Genomic DNA, 24,253 nt, shown 5'->3' on the forward strand with positions numbered 1-24,253 from the left:
GTAGTTGTGAGGGAAAGAGAGTTGGGAAAGGAATCGGGATCTAATTTCTGACTGGTAGATGAAGTTCAGTTCAGTCTCCCTGGACCCTGTGTCTGCAGCTTCAATGTCGATTAGCCTACCCTAAACCTGAGCTCCAGCCTCAAGGAAACTGCAGTGTGTCCCAATCCTTGAGCCTAGTCACATCTCTGAACCTTTGCCCAGGCGCTTGTCCCAGCCCAGCTACCCTTCCCCTCTCCAGCTGCCTTTATCAAAACTCCTACCCTGAGCTGAGTCAGATGCCATCTGTCCCCAAGTCAGTGTTCATCCTGCCAGCTTGTCCATGTTCATCTGAGGTCAGGGGTTGGATCCAGGGAAAATTCCTGGACCTGTTAGATGAAGGAAAAGGCAGGCCCCTAGAAGGGATAGGGGGTCAGGAGAGGACCAACTGTGCGCTCAGCACTGCTCTGTGACAGGACCACCAGGGGTAGCTAGGAAACCCAAGCGCTTCAGACACCCTAGCACTCAGCCAGAAAACATGGTGTGGGCACCTTGGCTTAGGCTTAGTAGGCCAATGACAGGAGCTGGACAGAACTGGAATAAGCCAGTGTCTCTTTCTTAGCCTAAGCTCTGGGCAGCAGGGCTAGGAATAGAAATCAGATAGAGTTGTTCTTGGAAAATCCCCACAAACCCTGCCAGAAGTGTGCTCTAGTGTCAGACTCTGGCTCCTTCAGAATTGGAGGAGAAAGGATTTTTCTTCTTCTGGGTGATAAGGTTCTTGCCCTCTCTGGATATGTAGGCCTGGCTCTGAGACAGCTAAAGTGGGGATTCATCCATCTATTGAGCCATCTCTCAAATTCTCCAAATTCTCAGCCTCATTGAAAAGTAGGGACCCAGGTTCCAGCATTTGTGCAGGAATCTGACACTCAGACATGCCAAGTGGCTCGTCTGAGGTCACATGGCTGAGTCAGGATTGGACTATTGAGGGTGAGCTGGTATGTAGTTTCAGTCCCCCACCCCCATTCAGCATCCCCAAGAGGGCAGGGTGTCCACCCACAGGCCAAGGATGCCACTTCCAGCTGTCCCACCTGACCTGGCCCTGTGCCTGTCACTCTCAGAATAACCCTGGTAGTTCTGGGCATGGATTGCAAATCATCACCTGGGACCTATTTTTGTTCTTTGGGTAACAAGGAAGTCTCACCTTGTCCAGTAACCATTTGGTGGAAGAGTAAAACATGTGACCCCCCTAACCCCAACTGACATTGCTGCCCTGCTGGGAAATGACCCTGACTGAGAAGGGGAAGGCCTGGCTCAGCCATACTCCTGTTCTCTTCCTAGCCACTTCCTAGAATCTTGTTCCCACATATGGTCCTCTCTGGCAGCCCACACCTCTATACACATGCACACTCTGACCAGGAAGCCCAGAGCATCTGCTTTTGTCCTTACGATCCATCATTGAATCTTATGCACCTGAACAACCAGAAAATTCCTTCTCATGTCAGCTGTTGAATGAGCCCATTTCTTTGGGTTCTAATTGGAGCGTCCATTCTAGAATCCAGGTGCAGGGGCCATTTGGAGCTACAACATCTAGAAATTGACTTTCAGAATCTGTGGCTTTGAAATCCTGTGTGGGTAGGAACGTTTGAGAAGATGACATAAATTATGGGTACAACCACAGATACTCTAAAGGTCAAGTATAATCTCAGGAATTATGGACCCCAAATTTATAGAGTGGGTGATCCTTGAGGGAGCAGCCCGCAGATCTGTGGAGGGACACTCCAGCAGGTTTGGGTTCCTCCCTGCTGAAAACTGTTGTGTATGTGTATATGGGAGTGTGGGAGAAGGTCATGTCCTGAGCCCAGCAGCATGAGACAAATGCTCAGAAAAAAAGACTGGAAGGAAATCTAATTTAAAAAAAAAAAAGTTGCTAAAACAACAAACCAAGACTGACTGTGGCAATAAGAGTCATGACAATAAGAGTTGTAGCTCTTGTTTTTCTTCTTCTTTCTTTGGTACTAGAAATGGAACTCAGGCCTCATGCATGCCAGGCAAGTGCTCTGCCACTGAGCTACACCCAAGCCTCCTTTTCCATTTTTTAGAGATTTTTTTTAATATTTATTTTTTAGTTTTTCAGTGGACACAACATCTTTATTTTTATTTGTATGTGGTGCTGAGGATCAAACCCAGTGCTGTGCGCATGCCAGGCAAGCATGCTACCGCTTGAGCCACATCCCCAGCCCGCCCCTATTCCATTTTTTGAAGGCCAATTATGTGCTAGCCCCTGTGTTAAGACAGGGCTTTGTTTGTATTATCTCAGTTAATCTCCACAGCCTGCTCTTCTCTGGGTGAGAGGGTAGAGAGTGGCCCATGGTTGGTTTTGCCAGGTCTGCAGCTTCCCTGGAGGTGGATGGTTGAGCCTCAGGGATGCTGCGCTCTCCCTGCCAGCCGTGCTAGGAGAGAGAGGGCAGGGCTGACCCCCTTGGGGATGCCTTCAGGGAGCCAGCCAGACCCACTGACTTAACCCCCCATTTGGCCCTACTCCTCTAGGCGTTGGGGCTTGAAATAGCAGTGGCTCAAGAGCTGACAATCAAAGGGCAGCTAAATAAAGGCCCCTCAGTCTGGGCTCTGTCGCGCACGGCTGGTAGGGCCTATTTTGAGGGAGAGAGTGCCGACGTGCCAATGGAAAATTCATGGGGCGGGAGTCTCCGAGGTGGGGGACCTGTGTGCCTCCCTCTTCCCATTCTGGCCCCTCACCAATGAGTATGCTTGTGTGTGCGCACATGCACACATGAGTGAGTACACACACATAGATACAAGTTCCATCCCTTAGCCCACCTTTCTGAATGTTGGACCCTGGGATCCCTACAATAGCCTGGGAAAGGGATGAAGAAACAAGCTCAGAGAAAAAAGGTGACTTGCCCAAGGTCACACGGCTAAGAAATGGGGAGGACCATGGCCAATCTGGGCTTCTGTGGCCCCCAGTCCAGTGCTGTTCACTGTCGACAGGCAATGCATTGTCCTCTGGAGTGTCAGAGGCTCAGAGACGGGAACAATGGTGGTACATTCTGGTTGGACTGGGTAGCACTGAGAAGGACGCATGGGAAGGAATCCCATTAGAATCCCCAGACCAGTTCTGACCAGACCTCGCCGGGCTGTAGCAGAGACAGCTGGAGCAGGGCCTCAACTGCAGTGAGCCCAGCCCTCACCCCAGCCCTGTGACCACCTCACCCCCACCCTGCCCAGGCCCCCAGAGGCTGGCAGCCCCTGCCAAGTTTCCAGGGAATGTGTCAGATAAGGAGCTGGTGCTCATGACTCCTTCCCACCCTGCCACTATCTCTGACCCTACTGCCACCACCAAGTGAGTAAGAATAGCAACAGCTCTGGGGCGGGGCACACACAGGGACACCACAATTTGGGACAACACAACAATGCCTTCAGGAGGGCAGTTTTGGCCCTCAGATGGAGGACAGGTCTCTGGGTCTCCCTGCCCAGTCCTGCCGAGCTCCCATTGTCCTCCTGGGCTGGAAGTGCTCCCACACTGTATGGTCAAGGGCAAGCCTCAGCCCTGCAGGGCAGCAGGGGATCTGGGGTAGACAACGCTGTAGCCTTCTGGATCTTGGCCAGGGGACTGCACCCTGACCTCCACTGAGGAGCTGTGTGACCTGGAGCTCGGTGCAGTCCCCCTCTGAGCCCCTAAGCAGGGGAAGCAGCTCACTGAAGCAAGGGAAAGAGCCAGCTAAGGCTCTCCGGGAGATGGGGCTCTCACTCTTCTGGCAACAGCACCCTTGCCTGGCTTCTTCATGGCCCTGAGAGGGCTGGTCAGTGGGCATATGGATAGGGTGAGGGCCCCCATGTCCCATGCGTAGGGGTCTCCATGATATGAGCACAGTGGAAAGGGTCATATCATGGCTGATTTCCCTGCACCAGTCTCTTTGTGACACAGCTGTGACTGTGAGAGGGTTGCCACGTCACTCAGGGAAGAGGTTGTTGTCATGGAACCCCTGGTGAGCATCACTGTGACACCGGAAGTGGAGAGATCCAGGGAGCCTTCTCTTCATGTTCCTGAGTCACTGCAAACACCTGGGCATGATTCAGGGAGTCAAGTTCCCTGGTCCCCACATCAGTGGCCCCTGCAGTTCTCACAGACTGACTCACATCATGAACAGGGGACCCAGGCCCCCTCCCTGCCCTCGCCCCAGCCCCCTTGCCCTCCCCATCTGCCCCTGATCTCAGGTGACTCTTTCCCTTGGCCCTCACTGCTGCCTCTTTTCTCTCCACCTACAGGGCCCTGGGAAGGAGGTCAGGGTTGCTAGGGAAAGAGGTGGAGGGATGCAAGCTCATGTTCCAACAGCACACAGGCGAAACTGCTGCGCACACTTACACACTCACGGGAACACACATGTGCACACTCATGCCTGATAGAGTGAAAGGCTGCCGAGGGAGTCTCCCAAATTGAGTCCCCCAACTAGCTTTCCAGGTGGGCTCCCACCATGCCTGCACCCTTGAATCCTTCCACACCTCTGAGGTCTTCTCAGTAGGAAACATGTTATCCTACAGCAGCAGGACACCTGGAGGTGAGATCTCAGGAAGAATTTCTGCCCTGAGGCCCAAACTAGAATCCTTTGGTGGATATAGGTGTGGGTGGGGGGGTCTTTGGGGTCCCCAGACTGTTTCATTCTTTGGAGGTGAGGGCTGGACTGACCTCCAGGCCTCTTGCTTCAAGAGCTCTATCACTGGGGCTGGAAAAAGTTTAAAAATATCCTCATGTTTACATTCTTTCCCAGTACGCCTCCTGGTCCTCAGTGCTGGGTCTCTTTGATCTGGCCTTGTGCTTCTGGAAGGGGCCTGGGAGAAGGAGAGCATGAGCCCCACTCTGGGGCTGATCCCTCCACCCCTCCAGCTCCAGCCCAGTCAGAGATGCGTGAGACCCCTTAGCAACAGAGCCAGAGAAAGCCTAGGGTCTGGAAAGGAGCCCAGGCAGGAAGCAGTGTCTTGGGTCGCCCAGCAAGGCCAGCTGGGGCTGGAGCAGGGACCCTTCTCCATATTCCCTCCCCAAAGCCTGGACCTTATGGGGCCTCTAGGGAGTGTGGAGATGCAGGAATTTTGAACTAGAGAAAGCCACATTTGTTAAGCTCCTGCAGCGTTCCTGGACTCTGCTAAACACATTTTGCAAGAATTTTTATCATGCAGTTCTCAAAACAGCCCCATGAATTGAGGCCCATTTTACCAAGAGGTAAACTGAGACTTGGAGAACTAAAGTGATTTACCTAGGAACACAAGCAAGGATGAAATGGGGCACAGATTTGCACGCTGTTCTACCCAGAGGGTGCCTCTTGGTACTCCACCTTGCTCTGTTAGGATTTAAGTTCTGCCTACAGCGTGAGGCCCACCTCACTAGTGTGAATCCCTACAAACACATACTGCTCTGTTGCTAAAGTGTTTCTCTCTCTTGTTGACCCTCACCTTCCTCTTTAGAATGAGGCTGAGAAATGTATGCCCACAGGTGCTCAGGGAAATTGAGCCTTGGCCCTAGCACTGATGCAAACAGGGAGTGGCCTAGGGTCTGCAGGCTAAAGGAAGAAACCTTCAAACTGGGGCAGACGCTTCAATTTGCCCTGGCATCCGGTTATCTACCCTTTCCTTTGTTGGCTCTCCATCCACCTCCTCATCAACCCACCTCCCCACTAACCTATCCACCCACCCAGCTACCTACCCATGCAACTATTACTCACCCACCCACCTGACTCACTCATCCAGCCACCTACCCATGCATCCAGAACAAAGACCCAGAGAGCAGGGAGGTTCTAGCTCAGGTGCCAAATCTCACTGGTTGGATGAAACTGGGATGGTCCTTCCATCTTTTTGTGATCCAAATTTCTACCTTTACCTGAAGAAGCTGCCAGGGTGTTCTATAAGGGTCTTCTAGGGGATCTGTGGAAGCAGAGACCAGCTGAAGGCTGTGGATACTTCTAGAGAGGTAATATGGACCTTGGCCACACAGTTTTGCATTGTGATCTGGTTCCAAGACTCTGACTACAACCCTTAACCTCCTTGACCTTCAAGATCCTCCACTGCAAATGGGAACAATAATCTACCCTAGCAAGTTGATGAGAAGATTAGATAAGCTGCAACCTCCAAGGAACTTTTTTCCCTGAAGACTTCTGAGCCAAACAGACAATCCTCTGAGAGCAGCAGGAAAGCCTTGCTTGGGCTGGGGTGGGCAGTGTAACCTCCAATGGTGGGGTGGCATGGTCCCTGAGTATAGAGTGGTCTCTTCATACATCTTCAGGCTCCTGCAGGCCAGCCAGAATGCTGCTCTATTTCTCTTGGCTAGCCTTGGCCCCCATCCCACAGAATCTGCCAGCCATGGAGAGATTATCTCCTAAAAATAGGGCTGGGCCCCACCAAGGTTGTTTTTCTTCCTTCCCCGTGATTTACCATCATCAGCTCAGGGTGCCTGGGATGGCAAGTCCCACCCTGGCTCCCCAGAGACTATCAGGAAGGGGACATGTGGAATCAGCTTGTGTCTGGGTAGATCAAGGGGCAGGGATTAGAGGGCACTCTGCAGGTGTGGGTTTAGCAGAGCACCAGGGCCATGGCTTAACTTGGGCCAGAGGCAGAGTTCACCTGGGGCAGTAGCAACTCCAGGGTGATCCACAGGGGTTCCTGTCCAATGCAATGGCGTCCATCTGAGTGACTCCCCTTCCCTGAGTTTCTGCAGAGGCCCCGTGTGCTCACCAGTCTGCTTAGAAAAAACCTGAAGTGCCTTGGAGCCTGCACTGGGGCAGAAGGGCACCCATCACCTCACCTCTTTGGTTCCTGCTTACAGGGCCCTCAAGATTCCTGAACAGGAGCTGTGGCTGTGGCTCAGTGGCAGAGCACTCACCTAGCACATGTGAGGCACTGGGTTCGATCCTCAGCACCATATAAAAATAAAATAAAATACAGCTATAGTGCCCATCTACGAGAGAGAGAGAGAGAGAGATTGAGATTCCTTAATAAGCTCCTTCTGAGACTGAGAGACCTCTGCCCACCTCTGGGTGCAGGTGACTCATGCACAGGGATAGAAGTATTCTCGAATATCGAGCATAGGACACAGACTCCAAGGTCATGTCCTGCCATAGCCAAAATGATGTCCTGAAAATACAAGAATGACACACTCCAGCACTGTCCTCTTCACCATCACCTGCACAGTTAGCCCATCCAGGGTTAGTGACCCTTCTTGCTTTGGCCCCATTTTCACCAATAGCCCATATGATGCCCCATTTTCTTCCTTACAAGGGACCCCAGTCTTGTCCCTCAAGCCCCCAGACCCATTCTGTGCAGCAGGAGATGGGGAAGGCATGAAGGGATAGGTGTGTTCACACCCACACGTGCATGCACACATGCCTATGGACACTCAGACACGGCATGGCCATCCTTTAGAGCCCAGCCCCGCTCGCTGAGGCTTTATTATTGGACAACAAGCTGCCATTTGGAGTACTCCCATGGATAACCCATTAAAGTCAGTGTCCGGGCTCTGGGGACACTGTGCCTCAGGTAACAGTGCCTCGGCGCAGGTGGGTGTAAGGGCTTTTACTCTGTCCTCATCTCCACTGGACCTTGGGTACTGGAACCTTTCCCAGTGGGTTCAGATGGAGTCAGAGGCCAACACTTCCAGCTGGAGCTTCCTGGGTCCCTCAGACGGCTGGCTTCAGGGGCACACTGTCTGCTGGCTGATCCAGGTCCTTCTTCCTCGCCAGGGCCAGGTGGGTGAAGATGAGGATGAGGAAGAAGCCTGAGGGGCCCAAGAGGGATGGATCAACTCTCAGGAGGGGCTGTGGGACTTTTCCATTACTAGGGACCCATTGCTATTGGCATTGGTTTTAATAGAGAAGAAGTTTCCTAGACAGTATCCCAGAAGATGGACTGGTATGACCTGAGTGCCTGACAATTCAGACCACTTGGTCTCCTTGTACCTCACCAGGCCCTTGCTGCACTGAGGCAGCCCTGGAACACTCAAGCCACCAAAGTCCCCTTCTCTGGGGGACAGTTTGGTTGGAGTTCATCTGAGAGTCAGTAAGTTGCTCCTGTGTTCCTCCAGGAGAAAGGCACATCATAGCATTCTGCCAGAACCAGCAAAGAAAGCCAGCAAGGAAAAAATTTTAAGGAGCTAAATAAATACAGGGAATGGAGAGGATGGTTTGAACTGCAGGAACTAGTCTGGGAAGACCTGGGCTCTGCCGTGTAACTTCAGCCAAGTTATTCATCTCTCTGATCTGCAGGGACCTCATGTGCAAAATAGGAAGATACCAGGATCTACCTCGCAGAGTGAAGAGAGGATTCCATGTGACAATCCATGTAAAGTGTTTATCATAGGGCCTGACACAGTGTACAAATCACATAATAGAAAATGCTGTTATAAGTAATGATTATGATGACTATGATGCCAGGGGCATGAGTACAATGAGCAGGGGTGTTGGGGGTTCTTTTTTCCAGTGTCATTATAGGGACAAGGGGCACTGTTTATATGAAAGTTGTGGCCCCAACCAACCGTCACTCTCCCCCATGCAGGAGCCCATCCTCCATTACCTATTGCTACTAGGGTGCCCACAAGGATGCCAACTGCCGACAGCTTCGTGGGCATGCCCTTCATGCGGCCCACCTTGCGCATGCACTCTCCCTCCACATTGCAGCGACACACAATCACTGGGGGACAGAGTAGAGGAAGGTGAGAGCAATGCAGGAGGGCTCTCTTGGCTGCTTAGAGACTCCTGCATGGTCAGCTGGCTGACTTGTGTTCCTGTCACACACACATATGCATGGGTATGTGAATGTGTGTGCCTGGGTGCATGCAGGTATGTGGGCTCAATCACAAATATGCGAGTGAGCACAGGTGTACGCTGTCCTTGTGAGCCCGCATGATGGGTACCAGCCCTTCCCCCTGCATCCTGATGCTCCCTCAGGCTCCCTAACTTAAGCCCCAGCCTTACCTCGAACCAGGAGCTGCCACATCCGGGCATTGTAGCTGACAACCACAGGGACTATGTGTTCTCGTGGCTCTACCCAATGCAGGGCCAGGGTGAGGTAGGCATGGGAACCTGTCAGGTTGCAGGAAGTGACCAGGGTCATTAGTTTGACAGGTTCACTGGGGGCTACTTCCCCTAGGTCTGATGCCACCCCCATCTCACTTCCAAGTGACCCTCCCTGTCTTCCCCCATCACATACCATTGAGAGGCTGGAGGCGCCAATCTCGCTGCACCGTGGGATTGGGACCAAGGGCAAAGCTGTAGGGACCATGCCCACTGGCCAGGTCAGGGTCCTCACTGGTGATGAGTACACCATAGTCCTGGCGTGGTGTGCAGAGGTGCTGAGCAGGTACAAGGGCCAGAGCCGGGGTGGGGGCAGGAGGGGCCTTTAGGAAGTGGACCACGAGGGTGGCAGAGGTACTCAGTCCTGGCTCATCTGCATGGTTGGGGGTAGGATTGAGCTCCAGAGTCCCTGGGCTGCTCTCTCCCCACATAACCCATCAGTTTCATCCTGCTGCTTCCCTGCCACTCTGCCTCCACTCCATCCACTCCTTCTCTCCCTCCCACCATCATCCCCATGGCAGTCTCTTCCTCACAATGAGCTTCACTGCTTCACTATCTGAGCAGCTATTTGTCCACCTGTGCCTTTCTGAATGCCAAACCTGCCCCCATTGCCACCCCTGCTACTGATGCCAGCACCCAGCCACATGGCAGCACCCTCACCATAGAAAAGCCCACCCCTGTTGGTCTTCCCTGAGCCTTATGACTTACCCTCCCCAGGGCCAGCTGTTCATCCTGTAAAAGCTCCATTCACAGTCCTCCACACCTGGCCTCAGCAGTGTCCCATTTGGCTCATCTCCCAACACCTCTGTTCTAAAGGCAGCCCCTGGACCTCCTTCCACCTCTCCAATCTAGTACCTCTGTTCTGAGCTTGTTCCTGAAGCCAACACCCTAAGAGGCCATCCAGAAGTTAAGGGACTGGGTTGGGGGATCTCAAATGGGAAGCGAGAGGGTGGTGGAAGAGGGGAGGCAGAGACCAGGTCTACCTGGCTCCCTCTTACTACCTGGGGGTAGGTCCATTCTCAGAAAGAGACACTGGACTTAGCTCCTTGTCCCTCTCTCCTGCCTGGGGCTTGGTGGCTGTCCATAAAGGTCCCAAGGAGGAAGCTCAGTCCTGCCTGTCTGTCTATCTGTCTGAGGTTTGCATATGGAGCTAGTAAGATTTGCATATGGAGTTACTTCAATATGTAGTCCCAGTGCCTACCTCCCAGAGGCCCCCATATTGCCTGGCCATACCTGCATCCTGGGCCTCCACAAGCACTGTGTATGAGTCCCCAGGCCCGGCGCCATGCAGGGACTTGGCCGTGTGCACTTCCCCAGAGAATTCCTTGATGGATAGCCAGCCCTCTGAGTCATTGACCAGGGAGAACCTGAGGCCCAGAGAAGAGGGTAGAGGTAAGGAGGCACTGGGACTATGTATGAGGTCTTGCCCAGAAATCCCCAGGACAGTGTGACGTGCTCAAGTTCACATTCTCTCTGTGATTCAAGGGAGACAGTAGGCTCTCTCCCCAGCTCAGGACCTGCTGGTGCTGAGGGAATTGAACAATGGATACTGTGGGTAGGGGAAGTCTACCACAGTAACCGGGGACCTAATTCAGCTAGGTCCAGGGCACACTGCAATAGGGGTCTGGATGGGATCAGAGCCTGGGGAAAGCTTTGTCTGTGCTTCTACCTGGATGCAACGTGGAGGAAGCCCCTCCAGGTGAGCTTCTATGGGGTCTGAACACTGCCTCCATACCCTGCCCAATCCATCCAGACTTGATTCCCCCAGGAATCACAATCACTATTCTAGGCCATAGATAATGTGAATCTCGTCTGAGGCCCTGGAGTCATCCTGGGGAGCAAGATAGATCCAGCCCAGGTAAGGGCTGGGTTTTTGGCTCACCTGAGGGCTCTGCTCCTAGGGTCTGAGGGCTGGATGGTCAGCAGCAGCGAGCCAGCTGGGGTGCTGACTGGGATCCTGGCCTCGTAGCTTTCCTGGTCCAACTTGGGGGGTGGTATCACTCTCTCCACCAGCACCGTCACTGTGGCTGTGGATCCAGGGCCTGGGCCTGGGCCCACCAGTTCTTCCACGTTCCGCACTACCACCACTACCTTGTGATGGGGAGCTGCCTCATAGCTGAGGTTCTGGAACCAGAGAGGCCCAGGTCGCTGTGTGGGCTGGAGCGTGGCACACCTGTGCGTGTGTGCATGTGCCTGTGTGTATGTGCACATGCGCTCCTTTTACATCTACTCAGACCCTTACCTTTCGGAGTCTGAGTTGCACATGACCAGAGTCTGGCTCCCAATCCAGGCCGAATATCCCTTCCACGTTTCCTGCTTCAATGGCAAAGTCCATGAGGCGGAAGGCAGGCTCAAGGTCAGCATCAGTGGCCATGAGAGTGGCTACCAAAGTCCCAGGCTCGACATCCTCAGGGAGGCTTATAGGCCCAATCTGGAGAGAGGGCGAGGGGTGGTGAGCCCTACCAGCACCCTTCCCAAGGTCTCCTTCCTGCTTTTACTTACCTGGGAGGCGGTAAACTCAGGGGCGTGGTCATTGATGTCTGTGATTGTAACTGCAATCTCACACGTGCTGCTGAGGCCTGAGGCAGGAACGAGCTTCGTGTTGGTGAGACTCCAGTAGGAACAGAGTGGGTAGGAGACCCAGGTCACCATCAGGGCACTTACCACCCTCTGTTCCTGCTAGGTCAGTGGCTAGCACCTGAAGCAGAATGTTCTGGCCGGCTTGGAGTGGAGCAGTTCCCAGAGTCACAGAGCCTGAAGTAGGATCCAGCTCAAAGAGTCTCCCCTCAGCCCCCTCCACAGCTTCAGGACTGAGCAGCTGATACACAACGTAGGAATTGGGAGAGCCAGGGGCATCTGCGTCCTCTGCCGACAACCTAGTCACTTCAGTGCCTACAAGACAGGCCACACCTGGGTGGGACCACGGCCCAGACTGGAGGCCCTAAGCCTCCCACTCCATGCTTCTTTTTTGTGCTGAACTTAACTTGAGCTTGTGTGCGGAGGAGTATTGGAGAGGGACATTAATATAGGGGCCTGAAGCTAGAGTCCCTTACCCCAGAGAAGCACAAGGGGATGGTTCTCAGAGACTGCACCTTTCCCTCACCCCTGCCCAGACCCACAGCACACCTGGGGGGCTGAGTTCGGGGATGCTGACTGAGGGCCCATGTGGGAGGCAGACAGGTCCGTTGTCGTTTTCATCCATCACCACCACGTGTAACTCCAGAGGCGCCGTGTAGTCCTCACCACGGGAATTCTGAGCCCGCACCTGGAGCACAAACTGCAGTGGGCAGTGGGAGGCTTCAGGTCAGGGCCAAGGATGGTTCCAATCCCTTCTGGTGGCCAGCTCCAGCTCTCCTGGGCTCTCCTCCACTCCCTCTGTGGGGGATGTGACATCCCCAAAAGCCAACCAGTGACTAAGCACCCTCCCGCCTACCTCCCTGGCTTCCCTCTCACCTCACCTCAGCCTGGGCCTCTCGGTCCAGCTCCCTGGTCACGTAGAGTTTCCCCTCTGTGTCCACTTTGAAGGGCCCAGGGGGCTGGCTCTCCAGGTGATAGCGCACATCCCCTCCACTCCAACGTGCCTGAGAGGAGGGTACAGAGTGAAGACACCCATGCCAAGCACAGGAATGTTCAGTGTCAGCACTTGTGTCCCACAGAGATACCCAAGCAAGGGACCTGACCCAATTACCATGTGACTTTAGGCAAATTTCTCTCCTCCCTAAGTCTTGAGGCCAGGTAGATTCCCCTGTAGGGGGCACTTGTCATTGTGACTTTGCCTTGATTCAAGCCTGGCCCTGTCCCACAGTGCCCTAATAACCAGGTTACTTTCTTTTCTGTCCTTTCAAGCTGGGCCTGACCCAAGGACATTCCTAGAGAAGGCCTGAGACATTCCTGTCCTGGGTGACAATCCCCATGGCAGCAAGAGGTAGCAGCTGTTCTCCACAAGAAAGCCTTGGGCAAGCTGGAGAGGTCAGAACACAGAGCTACACCTGCCAGAGGATGGCAGGTTAGGGACTATGGGATTGGTCCCAAAGCCTTATATACCCTCCTCTACAGTGAGAAGTAATGGGAAGAGTGGAAGGAGGAGTGGGGGTCAAGTTGGTTCCCAGACATACCTTCCAACAGTTCATGAGCCTCAGGTTCAACCGCACCATCTAGGATTGCTTTGGCCACTGAAAACCACTTACTTACCTGGGCAATGTAGTGTGGGTATAGGACTTCAAGATTCTCTGCCAGGTATATAGGTCCTAGGGGCACCCAGGTGTTCTCTACTATGGAGATCTCTATGGTGGCTGTGGCCTGGTGGCCTGAGGCTTGGTCACCCATGTCCTTGACCTGTACCAACAGCTGGTAGGGCCCCTCCAGGGCATGGTCTAGACTGGTGTTCCCTAGAAGGGATAGGATGGTTATCCAAGCATGAGGCCAGGGAGCAAGAACCAGAGTAACCTTCTCAGCAGATACCAAACACAAAGCCAATCCAGTGGCAGAGGTTCAGAACACTCTCTTGCCCAAAGGATGAGAGGAGTGTTTAACACCATCATGAGATTCCAACTAAGATTTGATAGTTTGCAATGTCATTTCCATATCTACTCACACAGTGATGTGAGGGGTAGATGGATAGCCAAGATGGAGATGTGGTAGATAGGGATTTGGGTGAGTGCATGGAAGAGTATGTGGATATGTGAGCGTTGGACAGAGGGCTCTATGGGTGGTGTCAGGGTAAATGTGTGAAGGGGTGACTGGCTGGGTTGAGGTATGATTCACTTTTTTTTCATCCTCAAGCAGTGCTTCTAGTCTGAACTCCCTGTCAAGGTCTCTTCTGCCTTCAGCTCGGAGGTTCCTAGACCACAGCCCCTTTGAGCCATTTCTACCTGGTTTCCTGGGCGTGGGGTAGAGGCACACCACCCTGTTTCCTAGCTCTCCATGCACAGCCAGGCATGACCCCTGCCTTGCTCTCCATCCTTTTCTCCCCCTTCATCTCCAGCTCCAACTCATTTGCAGCTCAGAGCCCCTCTTCTTCAGTTTCCCTGACTCTCCTCAGGCTCACCCTCAGGACTGAGAGCCAGAGCCCCTAGTTGAGGCTCCAACTGGAACATGTCTGGCGAAGGCTGGGCTGGAGCCTGGTTCAGGATCCGGAATCGAAGATCTGAGTTCGCTGTTCCTGGTGCATCCCCATCTGAAGCCTCAAGGAAGAGGAAGGGGACACCTGGTGGGTGGGGAGAAGATACACTGTAAGAGATGGTGGGGGTGGGGAGTCTCCTGTGCCTCCCCTCTCTCTCCCTGGTTCTTCCTTCTATATCCATCCTTCTATCAGGATTGTGGGGGTGAGACATAGCTTTTCATCCCACTTCACAGATGAGAAAACTGAAGCCAAGAATAGACATGACCCACAGTAAGGTGGGAAGGGTGCAGGATGGGACAGAGATGGGGGAGAAGCTTAGACCCTGGCTGTCCTGGTCCCTATACTGATCGTCTTTTTACTCTTGGCTGGTCCGTTAAGTGTTCACCTGACTGCTACAACTTGTCTTCCTTCATCACTCACCAGGCCTGGTACCCTGACTCAGTTGAGTTCTGTAGACGGCCTGGGAGAATTGGGGCACCTGGTCATTCTCATCCTTCACATGCACAATCACATGCTGCGGACCCCACAAGACATGTCCATCCTCAGTCTCCAGGGTGACCTGGCAAAGAAAAGTAGTGAGTACCTGGCCTCGCCCTGCCTACTCTCCCCTATACCTCCTTGCCAACCATACCTGAAGCTGATATTCTGCCTGTTCTTCTCTGTCCAGGGCCCTGGTCACCATCAGGAAGCCAGAATCTGGGTCCACAGCAAAGGGGTCCTCAGCTGCCATGTCTAAGTCCCCTGACAGTACAACCCGACCTTCAGCCTTCTCACGGGGCAGTGGCAGCTGGTAAGAATGGAACCAAAGGAAGTGGAGGCCAGGCCCCTGAAGAGTACCCCTTCACTTACTTTACATGTGGGGACACTGAGCTGGCACTTACCAGCTCTCAAGCTCACCTTGATAAGGTACAAAGGGAAATTTCCACCATAGTTTTCAGGGACTTCCACATGCAGTTCTGCAGGCTGGGCCTCAGGGAAAACCTGTGAGTGAATGCTCACCTTGACCCATGGTCTATCTTCCTACAAAGGTGCTGGGATGTGATGGGAAGAGGAATTTCTGCCCCTTCTCTGGACCTGGCTTTACCTCAGCCCATCTACCTTCTGGCTTTTGACCTCCGGACCCCACATCAGCCTCACACTCCCAGCTCTGAGCCCCCCCTATGGTGAGTAAATTGGTCCAGATGGAGTTGAGGGAAAAGGGTGCCAACCCCCAAGACCAGGGCCTGAAGGAGCGGGCAGGACCCAACTCACCTGGGTGACGCAGAGGCAAAGGAGCCACAGCCAGGCAGGGACCATGGTCAGGATGGGCCTGAGGGACATGGCAGTGAGAATCTGGCCCAGATGAGTGGGAAGGGAGGTTCTATCCCATTCACACGACTAGAGGAACCTCACTATGGACTAGCCTCCTCTTCCTTCCCTGTGGCTCACTGTTGCCTGCAGGGAGGTGTCTAGCTCCCCAGCAAGCCCTGGCAAGACCCCAGACCCTCTTGGCTCTTGTTCCCACAAGGATCCCTCCAGACCTTTGTCTCTCTCAAGCCCTCACCTCCCCAGCTGGTAGATCCCAATGCAGTGATTTTTCCAGCAGCCCCGCATCCCCAGACACACAACAAATCACAAAAGTTTTAGATGGAAAGACTGTGTGAGGTCACTTCCTGTAGTTGCCTCATGTTGCAGGCAAGGTCTGAAGGTCAGGGCCTGGCCAAGGTCATAGAGGACTTGACCACAAGAACATTCCTCCTGGAACAAGGATTCATGGCTTGGGGTCTCAGGGACTGTCCTGCTTCCCACTGCCACACTCCAGACATGGAGTACCCCCAGGGTAAGAGCTCTGCCCTCATCTGGGCATTTTCCAACACTTGGCCTATAGCTAAGCACATAGAGCATCCACAACCACTCCAAGATGGATCCCTGGAAATTCTTCCCCAAAGGACAACAGAAAGAAAGGGTGGTGCCCCCAGACCCCACTTTCCCACTCCCTCCCACAACCATTCCCTTACCCTTGGTCCAGCTGCCAGGTAAGAGGGCTCCTTCTGCAGGGAGCTCTGGGCAGGCTGGGCTGGGTCCAGTAGGACAAGGCGGGCACTTGAACAGGTAGGCGGGCCAGCCTTGCTTGCTCAGGAGTGGAAAATGCCACAAGGCCCATAGCAGCTGGCCTGGCCTGGCCTAGCCCCCAAGTTACTCATTGACATTGGAAAGCTGGTTGCTGCTCAGCATCCGTGACTGCCAGCCCCAGGAGGTGGGCAAACCATGGCCTGGCCCTCCCCTTCTCCGACACAGCTCAGTAGACACTCCTTGGCCTTCTGGGCTTGGACACTACTTTTTCCATGGCTTCAGACTGGGTCCCACTTCTCCCCTGTGTGCCGGCACCTGCAGCTGCACCTTTGCACACTCTGTTCATTTTCCTTGGAATGCTCTTCCCACTGCTTCATCTATGTGGTAAGTACCATGCTTCAGTTCTCAGGGCAAATGGTCCCTTTACCAGGAAAGCCCCCAGTGCTCAGAGGCTGGTTCAGGAGCCTCCTCTGGGAATGACCCCACCCCACACCATAAACTTTCTCTATCAACGTGTAGAGGACACCAGCTTGTCGTCCATTCATTAGACTCGGAGCCCCCCCAAAGCAGGGTTCAAATTTCCAGTCACAACCTGACCCTCACTATGCCTGGCAGCTCCCAACTGGTTTGTGAAACTAAGACAAGGACTGGACCTGAGGGCCGATGAGCAATGCATGACCTGAAGTGGGCATTAAGGATTCTAGGTGGTTCACCGGTAGGACTAATGGGTGAGACAACAGCTGTGAGCTCCCTTGAGTGTCCCCATATCCTCGAATTGGCCCCTGATTGCTGATAGAGTTGGGACAATGAACTGTCTTATGCCTCTGAGAAGGAAAGAGAAGACTGAGCCAACTCAGGTGACCCTGAGAAACTTCAAGGCTGACCAGAGCCCTTCCCCAAGTGAGTGCTGCCAAGCAGATCCAGGAGAAGCTTCTGGGGCCTGGGAGTCTGAGATGAGGGGGAAGGGGGGGATATCCTGGTCTCCTGTCTCTCCCTGTCCTTGGAGTTTCCCATGGTTTCCCCTGAGGCCTTCTCACTGCATATCTGGTTAGACTCTCTTAGGCTGGCAGCTAGGCTAGGGCCTGTCAGCTGCCCCCAGTCTTGCCACAAGCTGAGTGCCTGCCTCTCAGTCACTTGGGCACCCAGTCTGGGTCAGTGATGTGTGGGAATGTTGAAAGGGTCTCACAGATGTTGAGCTCCCACTATGCCCAGCACCTCTCTGAGCACACACTATTCTACCCACTCCATTCTGAAGGGGACACTGTCTTCAAACCACACACTGGGGCACAGAGAAGCGAAGTGGTTCTTAGTACTCTGGGTCACACAGCCAATAAATAGCAGAGCCAGGATTCCTCTTCAGGGCTGGGGACCCTCATCTGCTCTGAGAAAACCATGCCCTTCCCATACCTCAAAGTATATTGGCAGCAGGCACAGACACCAGCAGCAGTTTTGAATAGTTGAATATTGTCTTAGGGGCATGTGGGTGAGACTCAGTGGAGACCCCCCCCCCACACACACACACGAACACACCACACACACACTGGACCAGCTTCAAACCTCCTTTTACCATGGAACAAGTTGTAATTGGGGTTCTAACCAGGTCTTGGGAGCTTCCATGGGTCAGTGAAATGAATAAATGGAACTAATGTAGAAATGGGAAATACATGGATCATGTCCCAGACCCTTCTTAGAAGGTGTCCCTCACCTTGTCCCAGACTGTCTCCAGGTTTTGGAGATGAGGAGATTTGTATACCAGTCCCCATTTAGTCACTTTATATCCATTATCAAATGCAAATGCTCATTCCTGAAACCATGCCCAGTAGTCTTCTGTCCATGGGGGATATATTCCAAGACCCTCTAGTGGATGCCTGAGACAGGACAGTATCCTTCCCACACACACATTCTCCTCCCATATATGTGAATATATATGATGTATACATATACATATATATGGATATGAGATATGTGTGTGTGTGTATACACACACACACACACATATTTAGTCACGAACACTACATTTTTGCCTATATAAACCTATAATAAACTTTCTCCTTTTCTTAAAGGAAGCACTTTACAGCCTTTCTTTGGCATGTCTGAATTACCAGTATCACTACTCTTGTGTTTTAGGGGCCATAAATAAGTCAACTAAAGATTACTTTATGACTAGCACTGTGATATACCAAGATAATTGATATGATAACCGAGATGCCCTAAGAGACTAACAGGTGGGTAGCACACACAGTGTGTATCCTCTGGACAAAGAATGTTTCATATCCTGAGTTGTACAGAACTGCATGGCTTAAGATTTCATCATGCTACTTAGAATATCAAGCAATTTAAAACGTAGGAGCTGTTTATTTCTGGAATTTTCCATTTAATATTTTCAGACTGTAGTCAATGAAGGGTGACTAAAACTACAGAAAGTGAAACTATAGATAATGGGGGATGATTATAGTCAAACTCCTGCACAAGCGCCTGTGTTGAGGATGAGGGAGTCACAGTCTCACATTCTTCCAAGAATGTATGATCTGGGGATGTAGCTCAGTGGGAGAGCACTTACTTTCCCAGCATGTACAAGGACCTGTGTTCAGTCCCCAGTACTGTGGGTGGGCAGGGAGCATGCTCTTGCATTCCAGGCAGCCAGGGCTCCAGGGAGCTGTTTTTACCAAAATCAAATTAGCCAATGCCCAGCCAGAAAGAATTTTAAGAAAGAATTATGTGAGCCCCCTCAGTAACCCAACCTCAGCATAGGAGATGAAGGAGCCACCTGGAGCCAAGAATGCTCAGGTACACGTTCCTCATTCCTACTCTTACAAACCATCCACCCTTCTGCCACCCAAGTCACTGAAGTTTCCCTCCCTCCATCTGCAGCTCAGTTGATTCCCAGCACCTCAGGAGGGAACAGGGTAGAAATACCTGGTGTAGAGCCAGACCCAGGGTTCTTGTCAGGCAGTGAAACCCAGGGGAAGGCGTGTTCTCTCAGGCAATGTTTCCTTTTATATATAGTGGGGTGATAAGACCCACAATCAGCCAGGCAATGCCAGGCCCCAGTGCAGAGATGGATCTGGACAACAGAGGCTGGGAGGGGTTTGTGTCTCCTCCTGCTCCTTGGACATTCCCAACCTTGCCTTGCCCGGACCTGCTTCCTCAGTCCATCTGGCTATATGCAGGCCCAAACATGAGAACCATCAAGGCCACATACCAGAGTAGGGCAAGAAGTTCCTATCTCTCAACTTCAGATACCTTCCTGCTCCTGAAGCCCCCAGATAGGAGGAAACACAGTTCACAGCCCTGACATGTCAGGAAATAAGTCTTTATTACAAAAATCTCCATGTAAACAATAGCAACTGCACTGAACAGCCTCCTTCCAAGGCACGCACAAAGAAGAAAGGCAGGGTCCTGTCCCCTCACACAGGTCTGGCTGGGCTCAGGTTGCTGCTTGGTATATACGTGGGCCTGCACATACACATCTGTGGGCCCAGCCCTCACCAGCCACTGGGAACTGCCTCCCGAGGCAGCACGGTCCTTCTGTCCATGACCCATGGTGGATGCCCAGCTGGCAGCTCCACAGGGTGTCGAAAGTGAGCTAGCCCTGAGGTACCAGTGGCGGTTGGCTGGGCCAGCCCACCAACCCATCCATCTGCCCACCTCAGTGAGAGCCTTCAGGGTCTCAGAGAACTGAGAGGTCATGGCAGGACTTGGACTTGGCACGAAAGGCCATCTTGCGGCTGTTGCGTGCTACAATGCGGCCCAGGAAGCGTTTTGCCTTCTTGCCAAGGCTCTCCCGCCGCCGGGTTCCAGCTTGCCGTCGTGCATTGGCCTCTTTGCTGTCCCTGCGCAGGCGTATCTGGCGCACAACACCCTCAAACAGTGCCTGGACATTGTGGTGTAGTGCTGCTGATGTCTCGATGAACTTGCAGTCAAAAACCACAGCGCAGGCCCGGCCCTCTAGGTGGTGGGGATAAGCATGTACCAGTAAACAAAGGGTAGGGAACGGCATTCAAACTCTGACCACCCCTGGCAGCTACCACACAAGAATTCCCAGGTAAGGGAAAGGGGAGGCCTGGGTCTTCCTTAGAACTCCTGTTCTGAGGGTCCAGGGCACTGCAGGGTTACCCCACAGGCAGGATGTGCCTACGTTTAAGGAGCCCCCAAAATGGTAGCTCACAAAAGAAAATTCATTCATTCATTTATTTGAAGTCTGATGTTTAAAGGGAAGTACTGCAGCAGTCAACCAAGAAAATAAGAACTATTTTGGACAGCTTTGATGTCATATTATGATGAATGACCCAGTAGACTTGGGTGGTAGACTTGGAGGGTGGTGCAAGTCACTGCTGGGTTCCTCTCTGGGACTCAGTGATAGATGCCACAGAGGAGGATGCTGAGACTGAGAAGGAAGGGCCAAGCTTACTCTGAGATTGGTCTCAGCCTGCAACCAGACTCTTACCTTCTGGTCTGGTTCCCTGAACTCTCTTCTACCTGATCACTCCCTGTCAGGTCAGGGTCAGTGGGGCAGGAGAGTAGGGCCCCATGGTGCCTTACTTCCCCTAGCAGATGTGACTCTTTTCCCAGGCCTCTTGAGCCATTGGGAGCCCTGTGGAGGGCAGTGGAGGCAACAACTCTCTCTCCCTTCCTTTCCCCTAAGTTGTCTTCCTGAATATTTTTAGCCACTGATGACCCCCAGGGATTCAAGCTGAGCCAAGATTAACTGGACCACAGCCCAGCCAGGATCTCCCTCCCTTTCCTGACCCTCTGCCTGCTTACCATCCACGGAGACCTCACGAGAGCGCACCAGGTCACTCTTGTTGCCCACAAGGATGATGGGCACATCGTCTGTCTGTCGTGCCCGTCGCAGCTGGACCCGAAGTTCTGAGGCCTTCTCAAAGCTGCCCTTATCAGTTATTGAGTACACGATGACATATGCATCCCCCATGGCCATGCAGTGGCCAGGCAGCCAGCAGCCACCATCCTAAAGAACACACACCCACACACATCAACCCAACAGTCTTCATGCCCCTGACGTGAACCTGTCACTTCCAGCAGGACCCTACCCCCAGCTCAACTTCCCACTCCTGCCACGGGGTTCCAGTCTAAATCTTACCTGCTCCCAAATGTCATAGACCATGAGTGATGCCTCTTCTCCATCTACCATGATGGAGCGATCATAAGTGTGCCCTAGGCAGGAGACAAGTAGCCAGGTTACTTGTTGGCTGTCAAAAGCCCCCATTTCCTTGTTTCTTGTAGTGGCCACATCCTCCCCTCTCTTCCCCAGAACCCTCTAACCCTCCTCTCCACTATGAGCAACAAAAATAAGAGCTAGGAGCTGGGGGATAGACAGCATGGTGTGCCTGACCTCCATCTACAGCCCTCTAGGCTAGTAAAGTCTTGAGTGCTCCCTGCCCTCCTGCTGTCTGGCCCCATGGTAGCTCTGATCACAGTGCCTGTAGAATAGTGACTGTCATACCCCTGGGGGCCAGCCTTGGCCATCCAGGGCTCTTCTCCTAGAACTCTCTCTGCTTGTGTTCCTGCCAGCCTTGGCAGGGAGGGATGTCCTGCCCCACACAGTAGTCACATCCAAGCCCTGGGTCTTCTATTTTGGGCATTTCTTTCCTACCAAGGTCTGACATGTGGGGTGGGGATGGGGGTGGAGTCCTTTCTCCCTTAAGTCTCTGCATCTTGAAATAGGAAAGTAGACTCTGAAATAGGTAGGGCTGATTTTGAAACTGCCTTTAGAAGTCCATGGTATTTACTGTTTCTAGTCCAGGTCTCCAGCCTCACAGCCCCCCAGCCCCATCCCATTCCCGCACCAGGGGGAATCTCCCCTCCCCGAACAGTAGCATCACCTCACCTGCAGACTCTGCTTCAGGCCCGTCCTCTACACCACCGAAGATACGCGCCAGAGCACTCTTGCCCACGCCTGGAGCCCCTAGCAGCAGCACCTTGTAAACGCTGTCGTCTGAACTGCTGCCCCCTGAGCTGAGCGAGTTGGAAGAGCCCTCTGGCCAGTCCAGCCTCCAATCCTGGGGCCCGGTTCCAGTCGCAGCAGCTACCAGGGCGCCAGGAGACAGCGCCGCCTGCAGGTCTCGCTCATCCACTGGCATGCTACGGCGGTGAAGCGGAGGCGCCGGGCCCCAGGGGGTGCTGCCCCGACGGCGCTCGCGCTCCCGGACCCCACCGCGGCTCCCGCCAGCTCCGTTGCCACCGCCGTTCAGAGTCATCGCGTCCAACGCCGTCTGGGGTCTGGGGGACCGGGAACCGGGATATCAGTGTAAGCCGCAGGGAAGGCGGGATGCGGAGTCAGGCAAGATGCTCAGATCTGCCGCCACCTACTCCCAGGCACTAGGGTCCTTGAGTCCTAACCTGTGATCCCGCCGGGCCTGGCCTATCCATCCCCAACCCAGACGGTGCGGCCCACCCCGCTCTGCCAGGGCACTCACCCACTCACACACAGACAGGGTCAGGACCAGGATCGGGGCTCCAATGCAGATACAGCCCGCTGAGTCTAAGATTCAATCCACTCGCAGACCAGGGTTCAGCCACTCGGACCCTTGCTGATGCCGCAGCCTCTGCTGCCTCTGCTCTCTTCAGCTCCTGCTGGTCTGGGCTCCGGAGCCGCCTATTTAAGCCCCCGCCCGCCCCCTCCGCCCCTGTCCACGGCTGCTGCGGGGGCTGACGTGTTCCGCCCCGGGAATCCCCCACCCTCCCCCTGGGACCTCACCCCCACCCCAACACACACACACACTCCCACTCATCAGGGGCGGGGCAGGTTGTGTGAGAGGTGGGAGGAGGAAGGAGAGGAAGCGATTGGGGGGTGTGAGAGGGAGGCAGGCAGCGGTAAACTGGACCAGTCAAGCAGTAGCTCCCCTCTGGGGAAGAATTAGGTCTGGCCCTTTAAGAGTGAATTCTCCCTTCCCTCTCCTAGTCCTGGCCTGTTGCCCAAGCAAGTAGACTAGTTGTGGACTGGACAGAGATTCACCCTTCTCCGCCTATGACACCCACTCCCCACAGGCCCAGATACCAAACTAAATCCCTGCTTCTAGCCTCAACACCAAGTCCTATTCTCTTCTCTGTTCTGGGATATTGGAGATTCGCCCTAAGAAGTCTGCCCTTCAGGGTGAGGGTTGTTATCACTCATAAACCCCTGGAGGCCCTTAAAGGGCTTCTGGGGGAGAGACCAGGGGGACCCTCTGGCAGCACCAAGCAGATGCAGATGCTCTAATCCCGAGGAGGAAACACAGGCCCAGAGAAGGGAAAAGTTGAACTCAGTCCCCACCCCACCTCCTGGCACCTGCCAAACAGCTGCCAGCAACTCTGCTAAAAATATCAGTCCTCCTCCTGGCCCTCCCTGGTCATTCTGCTCCTGGCCTGAAAGTTGCCAGAGCTGAGGAAATTCAGGCAGAGGCCAGCCACTTTAGAGACTTCAAGTTTTGCCAGTTTCATAGCCTCAGGCTGAGCCTGCTGTTTAGCACCCCCCATCCCAGGAGGGACATAGATGCAGAATAGGGGCAAGAGATGGGGAATGTCCTAACCACCCATTGGTGCCATCATTGTCCAGAGCTCACACCTTTCCTCAGATCTAGGGTGGTGGCTGGGGCACAGAGGGAAGGAGAGGCAATGGGGGACAGAGTGTCTAGTCCTGGCTCTGCCTCCAGCCTACTGACTCTTGCCCTTCTCCTAGTCTTAGGGTGCTCAGCTATATAAATCGGGCATCATGACCTATTCCCCCCACCTTGCTCATCTCTGGGGTGCATGAGGGTTGGGGATAGACAGGCTGTGACAGGAGCTTGCTATCAGACTCTGACGTTGGATTGTGACGTTTGAGTGTGGTGGGGGTGGAGAGTACCCATCTGTGACTCAGGTGACATCATGGATGAAACCTAGTGGGCTCTCGCAGGTTGTCATGGAGACCTGGGCCAGGCTCTCTGGCTGCTGTGTCAGTTTCCTTGGCAACATTTAAGAAGGCATTGAATTGAGGAGGGCCTGGCTAAGTAAGGTTAGCAGGTTCATGCAGGGCCCTCTTATTCTTGAGTTC

The 24,253-nt window shown here is 53.6% G+C and overlaps 2 protein-coding genes across 4 annotated transcripts; both read right to left on the reverse strand.

Moving 5' to 3' along the window:
* Positions 1-7,494: 7,494 nt before the first annotated feature.
* Positions 7,495-15,477, reverse strand: CDH16 (cadherin 16; the record flags this gene model as incomplete). 2 transcript variants are annotated; one of them, XM_081274236.1, is made up of 17 exons in its annotated part: positions 7,495-7,753; positions 8,548-8,664; positions 8,949-9,056; positions 9,184-9,420; positions 10,281-10,414; positions 10,930-11,171; positions 11,290-11,478; positions 11,550-11,626; positions 11,712-11,939; positions 12,174-12,324; positions 12,506-12,628; positions 13,239-13,435; positions 14,095-14,253; positions 14,590-14,728; positions 14,801-14,956; positions 15,067-15,150; positions 15,421-15,477. In XM_081274236.1, 17 exons carry the CDS (start codon positions 15,463-15,465, stop codon positions 7,656-7,658), a joined length of 2,484 nt encoding a protein of 827 aa, XP_081130362.1. In that variant the 3' UTR covers positions 7,495-7,655. The 2 variants fall into 2 exon arrangements, with proteins under 2 accessions (XP_081130362.1, XP_081130361.1); XM_081274235.1 differs by having other exon boundaries at positions 9,184-9,304; positions 10,282-10,414; positions 15,421-15,465.
* A 4,036-nt stretch (positions 15,478-19,513) lies between these two features.
* Positions 19,514-22,891, reverse strand: RRAD (RRAD, Ras related glycolysis inhibitor and calcium channel regulator). 2 transcript variants are annotated; one of them, XM_081275302.1, is made up of 5 exons: positions 22,667-22,891; positions 22,070-22,461; positions 21,323-21,396; positions 20,986-21,190; positions 19,514-20,169 (listed from the first exon to the last, which is right to left on the reverse strand). In XM_081275302.1, the coding sequence occupies exons 2-5, from the start codon at positions 22,437-22,439 to the stop codon at positions 19,892-19,894; spliced, it is 927 nt and encodes a 308-aa protein (XP_081131428.1). In that variant the 5' UTR covers positions 22,440-22,461; positions 22,667-22,891; the 3' UTR covers positions 19,514-19,891. The 2 variants fall into 2 exon arrangements, with proteins under 2 accessions (XP_081131428.1, XP_081131427.1); XM_081275301.1 differs by having other exon boundaries at positions 22,659-22,821.
* Between the last annotated feature and the right edge of the window lie 1,362 nt (positions 22,892-24,253).

Source organism: Spermophilus citellus (assembly GCF_964194105.1).
Source record: "Spermophilus citellus genome assembly, chromosome: 18".
NCBI classification, from domain to species: Eukaryota; Metazoa; Chordata; class Mammalia; order Rodentia; family Sciuridae; genus Spermophilus; species Spermophilus citellus.